Source organism: Odontomachus brunneus, unplaced genomic scaffold (genome assembly GCF_010583005.1).
Source record: "Odontomachus brunneus isolate Ranch 3 - 2012 unplaced genomic scaffold, Obru_v1 Obru_scaffold_058, whole genome shotgun sequence".
NCBI classification, from domain to species: domain Eukaryota; kingdom Metazoa; phylum Arthropoda; class Insecta; order Hymenoptera; family Formicidae; genus Odontomachus; species Odontomachus brunneus.
This window is the reverse complement of record NW_022639508.1, coordinates 769,441-789,639: the sequence shown is the minus strand read 5'-3', so window position 1 is coordinate 789,639 and position 20,199 is coordinate 769,441. Positions and strand designations below refer to the sequence as shown.

Here is a 20,199-nt window from a genome sequence, read left to right as displayed (position 1 = left end):
ATACAATTCAATTTTAATATTAAATCTATAAATGTACAATTTAAGTCTATAAATGTCCAAAATTGGTAGTCCCAATTTGCGATTATATGTTCAACTGTGAATAAAATATCAAGGATAAATTGAACATGAATAAATGTAAAACATATTTCTTCATGTCATATTTAGCGCGCATTGGCAACCTATCTGGGTTGCGTTCTTTTTGAGGAAAATTTTACTCAATAACTATAGTTCATGTTATGTATACTATAGAGTATCGAGTAAAATTTCTTCAAAAAGGACGTTTTGGAACGCAACTCTGGCGTGCGTACGAAAACTCTATCCGAGTGCACTCGCTGCGTTGGAGAAAGATCAGGAGTGAGATTAGGTGTCTAGTAAGCGCTACAAATGTTTTGTAATGTTTTTATATCTTTCTCTTTTTTCATTCGAATCGAGAAATAGAACAAGAAAAAGAAACGCTATGCAGCATTTGAAGCGCCCAAAGAGAGAGAAGAAGCACCCGGGTGAAGTTTTTGAACGCGCCTCTGACAGTATCCTACTTCGTAGCTTGGTATAGCATGGTATGAACCAGGGGTTCCATTCTCTAACTAGTTGCGTATACGTAAGTTTTACTGCACAGGTTTAATTATTCAATAAAATAGCTGCGCAGTAAAACTTACGTATACGCAACTAGTTAGAGAATCGAGCCCCAGGTAGATATTAAAACGGTTAGTCACGCCTCTACCACAAGTTACTAAACACGCTAAAACGTTCTAGTACACTTTGGTACATTTTGATACTAAACGATCGCCAAAAATCGCTTATGCAGGATTCACACCGCGTCCGATGTTCGACGTACGATATCCAATAGGAGAACAGCTTTCTAATATAGAATTCAATTCTCCATTGGAAAGCTATTCTTTTATTGGATATCGGTTGTCGTACATCGGATATCAGATGCGGTGTGAATCCTGCATTATAGTAACAGGAAAAGTTTGGAGGATCAACGAAATTCAATTAGCGTGAAAGTAAGTAAAAGTAACCTACATATGTGTAAATATTGGGTGAATGGTCTTTCACGCGGACTTTCCGTCAACCAAAAAGAAGAAGGAGTACATTGTGTATATAACCTCAAATACTTGTTTTAATTTTTTGTGGTTATGAACTGTCATGGGAAAGATTCCATCTAAGTACTAACCGTGCCCAACGTAGCTTGACTTCAAGCAATCAGACGTGATCAGACGAGAACTGGTGCTTTTAACATGATTATGTCCGTTGACATTGGAAAGATTCCAATACAATGAAAATATATAAGTCCGTCTTTCAAGCTTTCATGCTAAAAGTATCAGTTTATGGTTTGTTTTAGTTGTGTTGCTGAATTGGTGCAATTAGAGTCAGACAAAATATAATTGTTCAGCAATGCTGCTAAAAAACCGACTATATATTCCTTCAGCATGTAATGAATTATAAAAATATAACGAGTATACAAAATGACTTTAGTCAAAAAGCAATAAAGTATTAATGGCTGCATTCAGCAAAAATCTTATGAACAATTACAAAGCTAGCATAGGACAAAGCATTTTTTCATCTAAACATAATCATTGACTGTCTGAAAGTTCCCATGGAAACAAAAATAGGACATTAAAAAAGAAAAAAAAATGCAAAGCAGAAAGTATTGTTGTCCAAAAACTACTGATAGCTGTAAAAATACAATATAAAATTTGAATGATACATCTAAAAAAATGTGGATTTTATACAACATTACAGTACATATAAAATGTATATTAATGTCATTTCACATTTAAAATATACATTTGTTTCAATATTATTTATGTGTGATTAAAGGAAATAATATAGTAAAATATTACATAATGTTTATAAATTATAATAAACTTTATTGGGCTGAAACACATTAAGATAAAACTTTGTATAATAATATTTTTATAATAATTTATAACAATTTTGTATAACAATAACATTTTTAAAATTATTACATGATATAAGTACATAATATTATAATAAATAAGATAATAGTATTAACCTTTAGGCTGCGGCATTTTTTCATTAAAAAAGTATTTTTTTCTAAAAAATTTTTCTATATAAGTAACACATTGCGCAGAATTTTGAGATTTATGCAGAGCCACAAAAGTGGCTTTCCCGGCAGGAAACGCACGATCAAATATAAAAAATTTTTATTTTCTAAAAAATAGTGTATTTGGGGATTTTGGTATCGCTGATTCTAATTTTGAGCATAGATTTATGAGATTTCGAGTTCTAAATGCAATATTGACAATATAAATAAATATAAATAAATAAATATAAACATATAGATTCATATAATCTTTTTTGTTTGGTTTTTAATGTTTAATTTTTGTATTTTTTTTACTTTTTTGCTTGATTTATAATTTTTTTATTTTTAAATTTTTGTTTTTTTATTTTTTATATTTTTCAGTATTTATATTTTTTTATACATTTATGATTTTTTTTATGTTGACTTTTTTCGTAAATGATAAATTTTTTTTTAAATGATAATTTTCAAAGCAGGGTGTTATGCATAATGGAGCATTACAATTAGTGCATATGTTTCAGCGCCGTAAATGTAAACAAGCGCGAACAAGCATAAAGTGGCAACCGGAAAAACACGCATTGCGTAGGCTACATACACACATATATTTTTAATACATTTAATATTTAAAATACTAAAAACAATAGTATTTTAACCCAAACTCGAAAGTCACAAAAGTGGCTATCCTAGCAGTCTAAAGGTTAACAACATATTTTTAGAAAGGAAATTCTGGATGTTTAGTGACACCTTTAAAAAACCCAAAATCACAAATTCGGCCAAATTCTTCTGTGTCAAGATTGTTTAATTTAATCATATCTTCATGTTGAAGTTCCCAGTCGAATAGTTCTATGTTCTGTTCAATTCTTTTAGGATTTATACTTTTTGGGATGGCTATTATACCTTTCTGAATAATATGTCTGAGTAATATTTGAGCAGGAGTTTTCTCGTACTTTTCTGCTATTTCTAACACAACACAATTTTTCAATGGATCTGGCACAATGTTTCCTTTTCCTATTTGATTGACAAATCCACGTGAGCCCAAAGGTGCATATGCTGTTACTGTAATATTATTGTCTTGACAAAATTCCACCTGTTGCAAAAAGAATTCAGAAGTATATTTTCATGTTTACAGCTTTATATTTAAAAATATATCACTATATTAATTATGAGAAGATATTCGTATAAATAATATATATAGAATTTACCAAATTCCTCTGTTGGAAATATACATGCAATTCAATTTGCAAATTTGAGATAGGCAATTTGGCATTAGCCAAAATCTTATTTATCTGAGAAATGTTAAAGTTTGACAATCCAATTGCTTTGGTACGCCCTTCTAGCACTTGTTTCTCCATTGCTGACCATACTTTTAAGTGATCTGTGCTGGTATCAATTATTATTTCTCCTTCTTCATTATAAGAATATAATTCTCCTTCAGCACTTTTAAACGTAAACGGAACATGTACCAAATATAAATCCAAATAGGTCAATTGCAAGTTACAAAGTGATTTTTTTATCCATTTTTCTATGTCTTCTGATCTGATACCACAAGGTGGGACCTTATATAATATATCATCAATATATTAACACTATTAACGTTATTACTATATTAACATATAAAAGTTGCACAACATACCTTTGTTACAATAAAAAGCTCAGATCGACTGATTTTACCTGAATCCAACCATTTTTTCAGAACATTACCAATAGCACGCTCGTTTTCATATACAGTAGCTGTATCTATATGCCTATATCCTGCTTCCAAAGCTATATCTATAGCTGTTTCAACCTCCTCTTCACTTGCCTTTTTTCATTATAATTTATTATTATGTATTATTTTAAGTTAAAATGATAAAATACTATAACGTATTTTAATAATTTCAATTAAAACAAAATATGTAAATCGTTATTTTGTGAACTTACATTCCAAGTTCCAAACCCCAAAATGGGTATTGTTTGCCCAGTTGGCAGAGGTACATTTAAGTTTAACGCCATATATGAAGTATTTTGTAGGAATGCAAAAGCAAGACTGCAGTAGACTGAGAAGCAATGCCGGTAATAATACCTCTGATCCCACCACGCTCTCGTTTCAACTTTCACTCATATCCTTCAATTTTATCTCGAGTTATTTAAGCAGTACGGCAACTTTCAATGGATAAATTTTCAATTTATATTTTTTATATAATCGTATGTATTAAAATGTAACTACGACTAATAAATTATTTACGCGGGTTGGACGTTTGGCTCTTTTTTTTTTGCGCATCTCGCGATTTCCGCGGGCAAGTGGTTTTCATGTATTTCGATATGAAAAAAATAATTTTATATTTATATTCATAAAAATGTGCCCAATTTATTTCTGATAAAAAAGAAATCTTTTTTAAAAGATTTTTTGAAAAAATTATCCTGCTGGAGAGTTAATGCAGAACTTGGCAAGGACGCGTGCAGTAACTTTATTTTACCGCGGATAAAACAATTGCTTTGTTTTTTCTAACTGCACTGCTGAACTAGTGCAGCTAAAAAGAATAGATCATAGGTAAATAGTGATGGAAATAGGATGCACTTCGGATGCAAGTAATCTCCGAATAATAAACAACAGTTTATTGGGAAAATACCAACGCTGTGCTAGGTACTAATAAAAACTGAACTAGTGCAATAATAGATCTGTTCTTTTCTTCTGCACTAATACCATAAGTTAAATTAAATATATCTTCTTTCACTCTAACTTATTACATCAATACAAAGGTACAGAGAAAAAATTAATAGTGTATATTTAAAGTTTGTTTTCCATTGTTGAATTAGTGTACACTTTCAGAATTTAAAAAAGATAGATATACAAATAAAACTTGATGGAAGATGAGAGAAAACTAGTACAGCCAGTTCAGCAATAGAAAACAGATCCTTAGTGTGGTCTAGCTACTTATTTTACAGTAATATTTTAATTTAATTATTTTATTTTTCAAATTTTTAAATTTTTAAACGATGAAATGGTTGCGTTCAGCAAAAAAACAGCTTTGTAAGCGCTTTGCTCTTGCGCTGCCAGCAACGTATGACTTCTACTGAATGCACTTTTCGAAACTATACATGCTTTCCAACATGTTACGCTTATTCAGCGCTTTTATTATGCTGGGAAACATGGCGACTGCTGAGTATCATGTATGAAAAGCATAAAGCGCTAGGTGATGTTCAACCGAAAATCTTACAACAGTTGCAAAGTTGCTTTTTCTGCTAAATGCAGCCAATGTCAATGTCACAGCTATTAGATACGTTAAAACGTATACCTAAAAACGATATGTTTGTTTTTGATCGCTTTTATCAGTTAAGAAATAGTCGTAGTTACGTTTAAAAGTCTGCACTAGTCTGTGAATCGATCATGCTTCAAAGTTTGTTATTTTAATAGTCGTGAAACAAGTCCATTGATCACTTGGATTACGTTTTACGTTAATAAACGAATAAAATCACTCAATTGACTTTGTATAACGTGTTAATTGAACCAAACTAGAACTCCTTATTCCTTCAAATCCTTCTATCTATTCTAAAAAAAGAGAGAGGTCTCCTCCAAGGCTCTCTCGTCATCACTGAACGCGACGTTCGCTACGCTAATTGACTCAGTCAAGCCGGCACAAACCGAGCCTCAATAAATCCGTTGCCTTGCAATTACGCGAGCATTTCAAAATAATACGGTCTATAGTCTCAAAGGCACCAAAATCACATATCGGTTTATTAATGATATTTTTTTCATATAGATGTTGCGCTACTTGCGTATGTAAATCGCAATCGTTAAAATAAATCTATCTAAATGTACGAAATCTCGAAACCAAGGTGTAAAGTCTTCCTTAATCTTTAGACTGCCGGGAAAGCCACTTTTGTGGCTCTTGAATTTAAAATACTACTATTTTTAGTGATATTTTAAATACTAAATATATTAAACATATATGTGTATATGTAACTTACGCAATGCATGTCTGTCCAGTGCCCGCTTTGCGTTTGTTGCGCTTCGCCCTTGTACGTATTTATGTCGCCAAAATATATACTAATTGTAATGCTCCATTATGTATAACACCCCGCTTTAAAAATTATCATTTGAAAGAAATTTTATCATAATTACGGAAAAAAGTCAATATAAAAAAATCATAAAATGTATAAAAAAATATAAATATTGAAAAATATAAAAAAAAAAATAAAATAAAAATTATAAATCAAGCAAAAAAGTAAAAAAAATACAAAAATTAAACATTAACCCTTTGGGGACGGAGCCGCTCGACGGGCTATAAGGAAGATAAGACTTCATCGCTAATGGCCCCTAATGTCTTTGAATGAAAACGTGACTCTTTTACTATACCTATGCGTATCTTATCGCTCAGAACGACAGACGTCGCGAGCCTTGCAGCTACGAACTAATTTGGGCGGCTATATGCCGACACGCGTCCGGAACGGTAAAACGGCTTGGGCGGCTATATGCCGACACTCGTCCCCAAAGGGTTAAAAACCAAACAAAAAAGATTATATAAATCTATATGTTTATATTTATTTATTTATATTTATTTATATTGTCAATATTGCGTTCAGAACTCGAAATTTCATAAATTTATGCTCAAAATTGGAATCAGCGATACCAAAAACCTCGAAATACACTATTTTTGAGAAAATAAAAATTTTTTATATTTGATCGTGTATTCTTTGCCGGAAAAGCCACTTTTGTGACTCTGCATAAATCTCAAAATTCTGCGCTATGTGTATGTTACTTATATAGAAAAATTTTTGAGAAAAAAAACACTTTTTTAATGAAAAAATGTCGGCAACCTAAAAGTTAAAAGAGAGAAAATGCATATTTAACATTATGTATAAGTTTCATTACTATTCATTGTTAATTTTTCAGATAATATTCAAATTTGTGTAATGTATGTTTGCATTAATTGTGGGACTGAATGCAACGAGCTCTTCAGGAGATACTGTCCTAGTGTTCTTAAAGTTTTAAAATGCGTAAGTAAAACACAACTCTTAGATGCATACCACAGAAATCATTGACATCATAAATATATTTCATCATATACACATTTTAGGAAGAATGCGGCTTATCAGCTGATAAATACATCGAATATGATCCGGTTATAGTTTTCGTAGATCTAATTCTGATTGAAAAACCAGCTTACAGACATCTTCTGTACAACAGCGATTTTAAATCGTACTGGAAATTAAGTATTATATTATGGCTAGCTGAATCGTCCAGAGCTTGGTCTTCCTGCGAGACGAACAAGACGGAATTAACTATATCGGAAATGGACCTGACTCATAACGACACGTTACAAGATCGCTGTAATTTTTATAATTTGCTATTGCACACCGCGTTAGCCTTCACGGGGTTCGTTTGTGCAGTCATCGTTGTGACTGAATTAAAATGGTTTATTATTCATGAAAAACCATATAAATACAGCGTAAGAGATTTAAGTCGTGCTCTAATAGCCGGAGGTTGTGGTAAACTGCTCGGTTTATTGGGAATTGTGTGGAGGCATATTGCTTCTGGTCCGTACTACTTTCTTATTCAAGGTTACACTGTTTTATGTCTCTTGACCGCATATTCAGGTAAGAATTGATTTTAGAGACTGTAGATGTAAGACGTTCAATAAGTTTATTGCAACTTTAAAACTCATAATTTATATATTTATAATTCATCTTTGTTCGATAATTATTTAATAATACATACAGTGTATCCTGTTGCCCTGTTGCAGTTGTATGTAAGACTGGAAAGGGAGGATCTTTGATTGGGTTAATCACTGGATTTCTGTTGTATGGTTACATATGTACTTCCGCCTCTAAATTGCACATAGTTATCCCCAATATCACACTAATATAAATGTATGTCCGACAAAACCATACTGTTTTTGATCAGTTTCAAGCATCTTTAACGGGAAGAACGCTCCAACCCAAGACTAGTCTGTCAAAACCGCAAGAAAATAAATTACATACACTATTATCTTCCAACCAGGCGACGGAGCACACCATTCTACGATGACCCTGCAAACATAATCGCACGATTATTTGATAAAATACATTTATAAAAGAATATTTTAAATCAGTTATGTTTTATAATTTATATTGTATATAATAATTACAAGATCAATCTTTTGTATGAAATGAAAAAAATATATTTAAAAATCGAGCTGTAAATAATGTATTCAAGTGAAACATCAATATTAATTTAAGCAATTGAAGAAACAGGTGTTTGTATTATGAGAAAGTAATATTTTTTACCTGTCTGCTAGTTCTAGGTAATCTTGCCAGACGTTGACCGCTTAAGTCGAATAAACGTATTTGTCTATTGTCATGTGGTATTGCCACTATCCCGGTACTAGAAACTGACAATCTATTAGCTGCACTATCTCCACGTATTGTCGCTAACGGACTGCGTATATTACGCAGTTCCCACACTTTTACGCTTCTATCATCTGATCCAGATACAATTTTATCTTCCCGCGTAAAGACAGCAGACGTTACTGTTCTATAAAAAAGAGAGACATGTGCCAATTATTAATCTTAGTCGTTTGGTGTTGCATAAAGAAGATACTGAAATATTAAGTCGATTTTTATAGACGATTTATAACCTGTGACAGATTTCTATTTATAATTTTGTGTGCTGTTATATAACATCTCAATTTTTTAGATGCTTTCTTATAGTCTGAAATGGACAATGTAAAAAAAATTTATTAGCTTTACTGGTAGCGATAAACATACTCTGTGTGACCTTGGAACACCGAGACTGAGTGTATTGGTTCGCGGAAGTCCCATAACCGAAACGTGTTATCTCTGCTGGACGTGACGCACAATCTTTGTGTATGGTGAGTCGATACGTGAGTTAATTCTTGATCGTGCCCACACAGGGTATGTATAATTTCTCCGGTTTCTGTATCGTACAAATTTGCTGTTCTATCCCAAGAAGCTGTAACTAACTGTTCAGCACCGGGAAGCCAATCTGCGGCTATTACGACGTTCGTATGACCGAAAAGTTCCCGTATGGGTGTTCTCAGAGTCGGAGGATCGTCTTGCTCCTCGCTATTACTAATTAGATTATTGATAGTAGATCGCTCAGAACTAGCTACTGGAAGTTCCTCTAACGACGATACTCTCTTTGGCATGTCCCAATCGACAGCTGCTTGCCACACGTGAGCGGAATTGTCGCCGCTCGCTGACAATGCTAGTTCCCTGTTCGGGTGAAATCGAACAGAATTCACGGATCCGCTGTGACCGATATATTGCAATAAACATCGACCGCTATCTATCGCCCATATGCGTGCTGTATGATCAGCAGAGGCAGTTGCTATGATAGGCTGGCCTGATCTGCCCACAGAAACCTCCCATACGCCATCACGATGACCCACATACTCTCTTTGCATAGTACAGGTCATTGATGGTGTTTTAAAGCTTGATACTATTTTACTAGTCTGTGCTTTCAATTTGTGAGAAGCTTTGATCTTTTGTGCAGAATTTACACCTATTGCTGGAAGAAAAAGGAGATTGTTATTAAGAACTGAATAATGTAACTGTCGAATTTAAATTGTAATGTGCTGCTTGCGTTGTATTTTATATTATTTATAATCACAATTGTATCACTATACTGAGGACTTACACTTTTGCTTAGAAAGATTCTTTGTTTCTGGGTAATCCATAAGATCTCCAGGAGGTAAACTACGTTCACCTGATCCATAGCATTCCCTCTCGAGTCTATCGTTTAAAATGTCAATTTTCTCCTGTACTATAATAAGACACAGCGTTATCAACATACTTGCTTGATTTTTAATGAATGTAAAGCAAGCACTTACATCCTAGATTTTCAGTGTACAACATTTCAAATTCCTTCTCAATCTGTTGAAAGAGATCATACAGACGGCATCGCAAAGCCGGTGGGATAGGACTATCTTCTAATTCCGAACGAAAAGAAACATAGTGCAACGCAGTAGTAGGTTGCAACGGAGTCGAGCCACTTTGACTCTGTTGCGATTGTAGCTCGGTATCGGTGCTGCTTTGTACGCGAGGTATAGAGATCCTCTTTGCTTTGCCACTGGATTTATTTCCAGTTGTGGCCGGTGGTTCGCCGGGCATGACTCGTTACTTAACAACAACGATACAAACAGCAGACAAACATGTTTCATCGGATTTCGTTTTGTCGCATATGTTGTCGATCACTTGAATTTTAGAGTCACTGCATTATTGATCACGTATATCATACACGACTGGTCGGCAAAGTACACGGAGTAATTGACTAATAATTTTATCGGCATTATCAAATGATATTCTTACGTCAATTCATCGCAAAAGCTAACTAGTGATAACTGCGTTCTGCGTCTTCCTCTCGTCTTATCGTGGATGCAAATGTCAAACCAACCTTGGTTGGACGCAAACGCAAGCAGCTGTAGCAAAACGTGGCGGTACGTTTGAAAAAGTATTATTTTTATAAGTAGATATTTTAAATACGCAATATATCATGTCTTATGCGTATATATACGTCTGCACCGATGAAGAAACATTAAATGCCGATTATGCCTTTCGCCATAGATTTCTTCTAATCGATTTCATTAATGAGTAAAAGATGACCGACCAACAAAGTAAAAGGAATAGCTATAAATGAGTTTATAAATCGTTCTGGAAGTTATTTTAACAGAAATAATTAACTGTTTTTAATAGGTCTAATAATTAAAGATAATAAAATCATACGGCACAGACCTTATGAATTCATTTTTTCAACAAACATGTTATAATGCAATGATAAAATTAAATATTTGATGATATGCTCACGGTTTTCTAAATTTAACGAGTTACGTAATAATATCACGTAACGAGCATGTACATTGGCTGCGTTCAGAAAACATAGCTGATCAGTGAGCGGTCAGTGATTATTGGTCCTTACTGTTAGATCTCTAACTTTAGACCAATTATATTTACGAATTGCTCAACTGTTATGCAACTGTTGAGTTCGTTGAACGCACCCATTGATATAATATCGCTTGAATCTTTGTTTATTCAAATAAATTATACAACAGCATGGTAGAATAATGCAGGATTCATTGGACCGCGTCCGATATCCGATGTACGACAACCGATATCCAATAAAAGAATAACTTTCCAATGGAGAATTGAATTCTATATTAGAAAGCTGTTCTTCTATTGGATATCAGACATTGTACGTCGGACATCGGACGCGGTGTGAATCCTGCATAAAGCCAGTACATGATGTTTGTTTCGTGCTGCATGGTAGAATAAAGCCCAAAACCGTAAAAAATTGACCAATCATAGTCGAATTATAGAAGAATAATCGACTGTGATTGGTCAATTTTTTATGGTTCCGGCATAAGTTAACGGATTACGGCTATCATAAACCGGCTTTAAAGGTCCTACCATGAAATGACATAACTGCATGTGCATAGCATAAGGGCTATCGCACACAAATTGACATAATTGCATATGCATAGCATAAGATCGTATGGACCAATAAGCATCGAATATTAAGCATCGAACACCAATATGGCGACTTAATACTCGATGCTCATTGGTACATACGGTCTTATGCTATGCATATGCAGTTATGTCAATTTGTGTGCGATAGCCCTAAGATTATATGAACATCGAGTATTTAGCCGCCATATTGATGCTTGATGCTCAATACTCGATGCTCATTGGTACATACGGTCTTATGCTATGCATATGCAGTTATGTCAATTTGTGTGCGATAGCCCTAAGATTATATGAACATCGAGTATTTAGCCGCCATATTGATGCTTGATGCTCAATACTCGATGCTCATTGGTCCATACAGTCTTATGCTATACATATGCAGTATGTCATTTCATGTGTGAGAGCCTTATCTCTCAGCAAATCCATGCAGAAGAATAGCGGAGCGTGGAACGAGAGCGGAACTAATCATATGTGTTCCACAGTTTTCGCTCGTGATTGCTTCCGCTCATAATTGGTACCGCTCTCGTTCCGCGTTTCGCTATTCCGCTGCATGGGTTTGCACCCTCAGAGCTGCGTTCCAAAACTCAACTCGACGGGTACAGTAGCATTAATTGACCAATAAGAACAAAGATAACTAGGATTTCTTTATTATGATTGATCAATTAAATGTACTCTACCCAGTGTACGAGTACGAGTAGAATTTTGGAACGCAGCCCAGTGAGCAATCAGCGATTATTGCGCCCATTCAGTACTACAATCACTCATTGAGCGCTCAGTGAGTTCTTACACATTAGCATATTCTTTTAGATCTCAAAATATATACCAATCAAGTGTAAGAGCTCACTGAGCGCTCAGTGAGCGGTGTAATACTGAATGCACTCATTGGTTCTTAGATCCCTAAATCTAGACCAATTATTTACAACATTGACGAATTATTCAACAGTTACACAACAGTTGAATAATTCGTCAATGTAATTGGTCTAGATTTAAGGATCTAACAGTAAGAACCAATAATTGCTGATTGCTCATTGAACGCTTTTTCCGCTGAACGCGCCCATTGACGAATTGCTTAATGACTCCTGCACACAGGATGCGGTAATGCTTGCCGCGCGGCGGAAGTCACGCAACAGCTAATCAATATCGTGCTTTCCGTAATAACCTTCTGGCTCTTACGGAAAAATTACATATTGATTGGCTGTCATACAGACTTCCGCCGCGCAGCAAGCTTACCGCGTTCTATGTGCAGGAGTCATAACTGTTGAGTCTGCTGAATGCAGCCAATCATGAAACGGGTGCAAATGTTATGTCCTGCTGAACGCAGCCATACATACTGCGTTATACATATCATAAAGGTTTCCCGCCAAAATAGATATTTGTAAAGTGTTTATATGCTGAATTTATACTTGTTTAACTTGGTATATTTCTGCATATTTAATCAGTTTTATTCAGATACTCGAATATAATCGTAAAATGGAAGGTTTTGATGATCCAGGAGTGTTTTTCTCGGATAATTTTGCTGTAGACGAAACTCACGAAAACCAAGCAAATCTCCAACACTCGAAAAAGAAATTCAAAGAGTTTATTCGGCAATTTCATGAGGGTAACTTCAACTATAAATATCGGTAATTATTTAAAATGTTTTTTCTACATTTGTACAAGATTTTAATTATCTGTTAATATGAATATCTCTAATATAATTATTGTCATAATTAGTGACACCTTGAAGCGTAACTACAACCTTGGTCAATATTGGCTGGAAATTAATTTAGAAGATCTAGCAGCCTTCGATGAGTCGCTTGCTGAGAAAATTCAAAAACTTCCAACTGAGTACTTGCCTATTTTGGAAGAAGCTGCAAAGGATGTTGCAGATGAACTCACAGCACCTCGGCCAGAGGGTGAAGAAAAGATGGAAGATATTCAAGTGCTGTTGTGTTCAGATGCTCATCCAAGTTCTCTAAGAGGAATGAAGGTACAATTTACAATCAATAGTTTGTACAATAAAGTGCGAATGAAAATAATGCCCAAATTTGCATGTAGTTTGAAGAAATTAGATAGTGATAAGTCCCAAATTTAAACATAGAATAAACGTGTGTATTTAATAGTTTCTAAGATACACTCTTTTTAGTTAAATATATAATTATAATTGTTTTACTATGTTATAGCCTGATATTGTCTCCAAGATTGTTAAGATTCCTGGTATAATTGTGTCTGCATCTGGTATTAGAGCAAAGGCAACAAAAATTGCAATACAATGTCGCTCTTGCAAAGTTACTCAAGTCAACATTCCTATTAAACCAGGTTTGGAAGGGTATGTGCTACCAAGAAAATGTTCAACGTAAGTTTCTTTAAACATTTTTTTATTCATTATAATATATTTTTATATTGCCTTAAGATGCTACAAGTAATTTTAATTCTTTTTATTCTTAGGGAACAGGCAGGACGACCAAAATGTCCTTTAGATCCTTTTTTTATAATGCCAGATAAGTGCCACTGTGTAGACTTCCAAGTTTTAAAACTTCAGGAATTACCAGATCATATACCACAGGGTGAAATGCCTAGGCATTTACAATTGTATTGCGATCGATACCTATGTGACAGAGTTGTGCCTGGTAATAGAGTGTTGATTCTTGGAATATATTCTATCAAGAAGGTATCTAAGACAGGTAGCAAGAATGCAAACAAGGAAAAAGCATTAGTAGGCGTTCGAGCTCCGTATATTCGAGTTCTGGGAATTTCTGTGGATGGAGAAAATACAAATATCGGTATTTATAATATCATGATATAGATCTAAAAACTATATGTCTAATATCAAACGGCATTTTGCATTTATCTTCTATTTGTATTTCTTTTGCGCAGGAACTCAGCCGCCCGTTACTTCCGAAGAGGAAGATCTTTTCACTCGTTTAGCTGCAGATCCGAATTTATATGAGAGAATTGCGAAAAGTATAGCACCTAGCATTTTCGGTGCGATCGACATAAAAAAGTCTATAGCGTGTTTGTTATTCGGTGGATCAAGGAAACAGTTGCCCGATGGCCTGTGCAGAAGAGGCGATATCAATGTCTTGATGCTGGGTGATCCAGGCACTGCTAAATCACAATTGTTGAAATTTGCAGAAAGAGTGGCCCCCGTAGCTGTTTATACATCGGGGAAAGGTAGTTCCGCGGCTGGTTTGACAGCATCTGTATCGAGAGACCCAGCAACTGTAAGTTGTATTTTTAAATTACATCATAGATTTTCATGATATTAAAAGCTTCTAAATCCTCGCTATGGCTATTTTTATTTGATAACTTCAGAAATGAAGAGAAATTGCATGCTAATTTATATTGTGGTATACATAGAAATCAAAGAATACACTAAATGACAGTTGTGATCGATTCAGCACACTTGTAAAAAAAAAAAAAATATATATATATATATATATATATATATATATATATATATATATATATATATATATATATATATATATATATATATATATATATATATATATATATATATATATATATATATATATATATATATATATATATATATATATATATATATATATATATATATATATATATATATATATATATATATATATATATATATATATCCGGACATTTTCCTTTAATTTGAATAATTAATAAGCAGTCATAAAATTAATGCAATAGAAATCAGAGGAATAGATAGATTAAAAACGCAAGTTGCATGTTACACTAATTTTCGGCTATATATTATTATTATTGAAGTATATATTATTGAGATTAAAAAAAAGTATCCTGATATTTTTAAAAATGTGCTGAATCGATAAAGATTGCCACTTTATGCATATATTTTTAAATTTCCATATGTAGCGGAATATAAATTGACATACGATTTTTCGCTTCTGACGTAATTAAATAAGGACAGCCAAAATGAGGACACAAGAGTCTTAACAAATATTTTTCGTGACAATATAATATGTTAACATATATTATTGCTTTCAGAGGAACTTTGTCATGGAAGGTGGCGCGATGGTTTTAGCGGATGGTGGAGTCGTGTGTATCGACGAATTTGATAAAATGAAAGAGGATGATAGAGTGGCGATACACGAAGCCATGGAACAACAAACAATTTCTATAGCGAAGGCGGGAATAACGACAACTCTGAATACGCGTTGTTCTGTGTTAGCAGCAGCTAATTCTGTCTTTGGTCGTTGGGATGACATAAAGGGAGAAGAAAACATAGATTTTATGCCGACAATATTATCACGTTTCGATATGATATTTATTGTTAAGGATGAACATGAACATAACAGAGATGTAACTTTGGCTAAACATGTTATGAACATTCATTGCAACGCTGGTCAGATCACAGAACAATCGGTAGAAGGCGAGATCCCTGTGCATATTCTTAAGAAGTATATTAACTATTGTAGAACGTAAGTGCGCTATATCTTATATGTAAGACACACGTAAGTCTCACAAAGTCTCATGTACATTTTTCTCTTGTAACACAGACGTTGTGGTCCAAGGCTCAGCGCAGAAGCAGGAGAGAAATTGAAGAATCGTTACGTGATGATGCGAGCCGGTACAAGAGAACACGAAAAAGATTCCGAAAAAAGATTGTCCATACCTATAACGGTCAGACAACTTGAAGCTGTTATACGAATGTCCGAAGCTCTAGCCAAGATGCAGATGCAATCTTTTGCAACTGAAGTCCACGTTAACGAAGCTTTGAGGCTTTTTCAAGTGTCTACATTAGAAGCTGCAATGTCTGGATCATTGGCAGGTAAACTACAAATTTATACATAAAATATAATATTGCAGTAATTATAGTATAGACAATCGCAGTAGATATTCATGTAACATATATATGTTGTGATATTAGGAGCAGAAGGATTTACGTCGGAAGAAGACCACGAAATTCTATCCCGCATCGAAAAGCAATTAAAAAATAGATTTCCTATTGGACATCAAGTATCTGAACAGAACATAGTAAAAGACTTTCTTAAACAATCATTTCCGGAACGCGCCATTTACAAAGTTATACATACGATGATACGTCGCGGTGAGCTTCAACATCGTTTGCAACGTAAAATGTTGTATAGGCTGCATTGAAGAATAACAGAAACATCTTCAATGTATATTATATAATATCGTATTGTTGCGCTTTTGTGTGTTACATAATCCATTCAACTATTTCAATACAAACTAATGATTCCTTATGTAATAATTTATAATAATAGTGGAAGTTCACTTTTAAATGGATAATGAGGATGATTCTCGATCCTGAAAAACGGATAATTTATTATGTCCATTATTAAGCAAAGCATAATTTTTTAAATTAATTTTACAGCATTTTAACTAACACATAGAAAAATGGAATTTATGTAAAAAATATATAATATTTTTATATTACAGAATATTCCAAGTGTCTCGTAATATTTAAAATAATAGATGTGCATTAACTTACCCTTTGAAAAATAAGAAGTTAAAGATTCTTCCATTAATATCTTGATCTAAAATACTCAATTGTTCCATATCTTTTTCTGTCAAGGCAAAATCAAATAAATCGATATTTGATTTGATTCTTTCCGGGGACGAACTTTTGGGAATAATGATAATGCCCAATTGCAGTAAATGACGTAACAAAATTTGCGCCGTCGTTTTCTCATGTTTTGCAGCAATATCTCGGACAATTGGGTGATTGAGTAGATCAGGAAACTTGTCTAAACTGTAGTTATATTTTGTTTGAAAGTGCGCCTTTGCAGCTGGAGATCCCAATGGACTGTAGCCCGTTACAATGATATTGTGTTTCTTACATAATTCCCGAATTGATTTTTGTTGCATATATGCGTGCAATTCCACCTAATAACACATAAAATTCACTTTAAAAACTCATTACATTAATTTATATACAATGTATAGCTGTCTATATATTTATCATACTTGAATCTGAATTTACCTGCAGATTACTTGGTTTTATTTGTGCGTTTTCCCATATAGTCAAAATTTGGTCTTCATTGAAATTACTTAAACCTATAGATCTGGTACGCCCTAATCTGACTTGCTCCTCCATTTCCTGCATTGATTTCATGATTTCTTCAGAAATGTCTTTTATATGTTATATATGTTATATGCATCGTAATATACTGATTTATACCTTCCAAACTGACACAGGATCTGTATTAAGATCGAGTATATAATTTCCATCCTCGTCAGTTGCTGCAGCATGAGTTTCTTCATCTAATTTAAATGCAAAAGGCATGTGGACGAGATACATGTCTAAATAATCCAATCCAAGCCTCTCCAATGACAATTTAATGAATTTTTCTACATCGGAAGGTCGATTACCAAAGTGAGGCAACTAAAAACATTATGAACATAAGTGCATTTGTTTAAATAAATGTAACTAGTATGATTCTAATTCAATTATTTAATGAAACAAGAGAGTACTTTTACTTTAGAGATAAAATTTTTTTTTTCTTATTCAATCTTTTAAATATAATGCATTCAATCATTATATTAAACAAAATGCAATAAAAGTTAGATCTTTTTCGAGTTAAAACAATCTTTTTAAGTTAAAACATGAATAAATATATAAAACACCAATATTCTGTGTTTTCATATTGTGGAGAAAAATTCGTAAAAAATAGCCTTTAAATGACCATTTACGTTGAGAAAAAAGTAGTTGAATTGACAAAATCGACGGTTACCTACCTTCAAAGAAATATATCTATTGAATAAATTTTGCATTAATGCAACAATAAATTGTGTTGATATAGTTACAGACTAACTTATCAGCAACTATGTAATAATTGACTAGGCATTTACCTGAATGAATTTTGTTCATTCAAGCAAAGTCATTAACTTAGATGCTTTTTTCTCAGGATAAAGTAGAGCTTCTCTTAAATTTTATCCTTACAATAAGTTACCTTTGTTGTAATAAAAAGTTCTTCTCTGATGCCACCTTTTTCGAACCATTTTTTTTAAAGCTTTACCAATTGCATCTGAATGAATTCTTACCTGAATGAATTTTGTTCATTCAAGCAAAGTCATTAACTTAGATGCTTTTTTCTCAGGATAAAGTAGAGCTTCCCTTAAATTTTATCCTTACAATAAGTTACCTTTGTTGTAATAAAAAGTTCTTCTCTGATGCCACCTTTTTCGAACCATTTTTTTAAAGCTTTACCAATTGCATCTTCATTATTATAATTGCTTGCTGTGTCGATATGTCTATAACCACATTCTAGGGCTATATTTACAGCAGCTTCAATTTCTTCTGGTTTAGCCTAGAAAAAATTCTTTTATGCTTGCTGAGACTTATTACGTGCTGTACAAGTATGCATGATATGAAAGAGAAGCATATAAATTGATAATGTTATAAAACATTATTACATGCATAAATTATTTGAGAAACTGCATTACTATTCAGTACTAGTCATCAAATATTTTAATATTATTACATCACCTGCCATGTTCCTAATCCTACAATAGGCATATCATATCCTGAAAGCAGTCTTATAGATTGCATGTTTGCTCTTTGTGTTCCAATGTTCTTCTCGGCCATAAATAATGCACATAAAAATTACGGTAAATGCATTTAAAACAACAATATTATTCAGGGAAATAATTTTACATTAAAGTTTATAGTACCGTACTATTTTTAGTGAAATTTATATGAGATTAGTAATACTCACTACTTGGACAGGTTCACGTTTCTAAAGTTAGAATGGATGCAGCCTAGCGGACTACCTGCACACGTCGTATGGTTGCATCATATATATTACAAAGTCGTATTGATTGCGAGGGTTGCGCTGGAAGTAATTGATTTAGAAACAACGTATATTTCTCGTTAAAAAGCGAAATTAAAGAAATGATATTAACGAATATGATATCTAAACTTTATGCGAAAATAAAAAATAAACGAAAAAACAAATTACTATCTTGAAAAAAGAATATCGAAAATATGACGATAAAGAAAAGAAGATTAAAAAAGTACAAAGGTGTTATTAAGTATATATTCATAAATAATATACAAGATATAATAATATAAGATATAATAATATAAGAGATTACAATTATATTTATGTTCATGTGTATCAATATCGCGTATCCAATACATTTAGAATATATTTTTCAGTTTTCATGTATTAAAAGGAATAAATTTTGGAAAAATCAGTGCACTTTTCTCTTTTTAAATGTACCATCATGTTTATTATATAGGTCGAATTTTTTAATTTATTGATGGATCCATCGCATGATGCGCAAATGCAATATTTCGCTGTATTTACGCATCATGCAATGGATCCATCGATGAATTAAAAAACTCGCTTATAATAGACTAGAACACCACATAGCGCGCGCTTCGCGCGCGCCACTTTAGCCTTTTCGTTGCTATTTACAATTTATATTACAATACTCATTTTTACAAATTATATTCCCAGCAAACACAATGTTACATATAACATACATGTTAGTTGTAATTTCCTATTCAACAATGTAACTGTTATATAACACGTATATTATATAACAGTTATATTGTTTGTTGAGTAAGAAATTACAATTAACATGTATGTTACATGTAACATTATGTTTGTTGGGATTACAATAAATATCAAATTTATATGATGCGAACAACACAACCTGATCTGTCACCGCGGCTGACAGCTGCAAGCGGCACGAATTCAACTGCGACGGGATCGAGACAATCGAGACGGTCGAGACGGCCAATTAGCGTCGCG

General features: G+C 33.2%; 5 protein-coding genes across 10 annotated transcripts; 2 read left to right on the top strand and 3 right to left on the bottom strand.

The window, feature by feature from the left end:
• The first annotated feature begins 841 nt into the window (after positions 1-841).
• LOC116845806 (protein ARV1) lies at positions 842-7,927 on the top strand. Of its 2 annotated transcripts, none has more exons than XM_032818920.1 (4): positions 842-1,004; positions 6,918-7,021; positions 7,102-7,621; positions 7,768-7,927. In XM_032818920.1, exons 2-4 carry the CDS (start codon positions 6,938-6,940, stop codon positions 7,890-7,892), a joined length of 729 nt encoding a protein of 242 aa, XP_032674811.1. In that variant the 5' UTR covers positions 842-1,004; positions 6,918-6,937; the 3' UTR covers positions 7,893-7,927. The 2 variants fall into 2 exon arrangements, with proteins under 2 accessions (XP_032674811.1, XP_032674813.1); XM_032818922.1 differs by lacking the exon at positions 842-1,004 and adding an exon at positions 1,075-1,097.
• LOC116845805 (1,5-anhydro-D-fructose reductase) lies at positions 2,623-4,255 on the bottom strand. Its single transcript, XM_032818919.1, has 4 exons — positions 3,965-4,255; positions 3,678-3,845; positions 3,247-3,600; positions 2,623-3,131 (listed from the first exon to the last, which is right to left on the bottom strand). The coding sequence occupies exons 1-4, from the start codon at positions 4,034-4,036 to the stop codon at positions 2,757-2,759; spliced, it is 969 nt and encodes a 322-aa protein (XP_032674810.1). The 5' UTR covers positions 4,037-4,255; the 3' UTR covers positions 2,623-2,756.
• LOC116845803 (WD repeat-containing protein 37) lies at positions 7,651-10,751 on the bottom strand. Of its 2 annotated transcripts, XM_032818917.1 has the most exons (6): positions 10,334-10,751; positions 9,856-10,218; positions 9,663-9,788; positions 8,771-9,533; positions 8,291-8,537; positions 7,651-8,053 (listed from the first exon to the last, which is right to left on the bottom strand). In XM_032818917.1, the coding sequence occupies exons 2-6, from the start codon at positions 10,133-10,135 to the stop codon at positions 7,931-7,933; spliced, it is 1,539 nt and encodes a 512-aa protein (XP_032674808.1). In that variant the 5' UTR covers positions 10,136-10,218; positions 10,334-10,751; the 3' UTR covers positions 7,651-7,930. The 2 variants fall into 2 exon arrangements, with proteins under 2 accessions (XP_032674808.1, XP_032674807.1); XM_032818916.1 differs by having other exon boundaries at positions 9,856-10,750.
• Positions 10,752-12,786: 2,035 nt separating this feature from the next.
• LOC116845802 (DNA replication licensing factor Mcm5) lies at positions 12,787-17,415 on the top strand. The gene is made up of 8 exons (XM_032818915.1): positions 12,787-13,107; positions 13,199-13,454; positions 13,648-13,820; positions 13,913-14,247; positions 14,342-14,688; positions 15,461-15,894; positions 15,973-16,244; positions 16,344-17,415. The coding sequence occupies exons 1-8, from the start codon at positions 12,956-12,958 to the stop codon at positions 16,571-16,573; spliced, it is 2,199 nt and encodes a 732-aa protein (XP_032674806.1). The 5' UTR covers positions 12,787-12,955; the 3' UTR covers positions 16,574-17,415.
• Positions 15,703-19,441, bottom strand: LOC116845804 (1,5-anhydro-D-fructose reductase-like). Of its 4 annotated transcripts, none has more exons than XR_004378334.1 (8): positions 19,156-19,441; positions 18,927-19,023; positions 18,583-18,747; positions 17,619-17,822; positions 17,421-17,537; positions 16,929-17,323; positions 16,510-16,744; positions 15,703-16,249 (listed from the first exon to the last, which is right to left on the bottom strand). XR_004378334.1 is itself a non-coding variant. In XM_032818918.1 (6 exons), exons 1-6 carry the CDS (start codon positions 19,023-19,025, stop codon positions 16,690-16,692), a joined length of 1,035 nt encoding a protein of 344 aa, XP_032674809.1. In that variant the 5' UTR covers positions 19,026-19,147; the 3' UTR covers positions 15,703-16,689. The 4 variants fall into 4 exon arrangements, 1 of the variants encoding a protein (XP_032674809.1); XR_004378333.1 differs by having other exon boundaries at positions 18,927-19,013; positions 19,156-19,440; XR_004378332.1 differs by lacking the exon at positions 19,156-19,441 and having other exon boundaries at positions 18,927-19,147.
• Between the last annotated feature and the right edge of the window lie 758 nt (positions 19,442-20,199).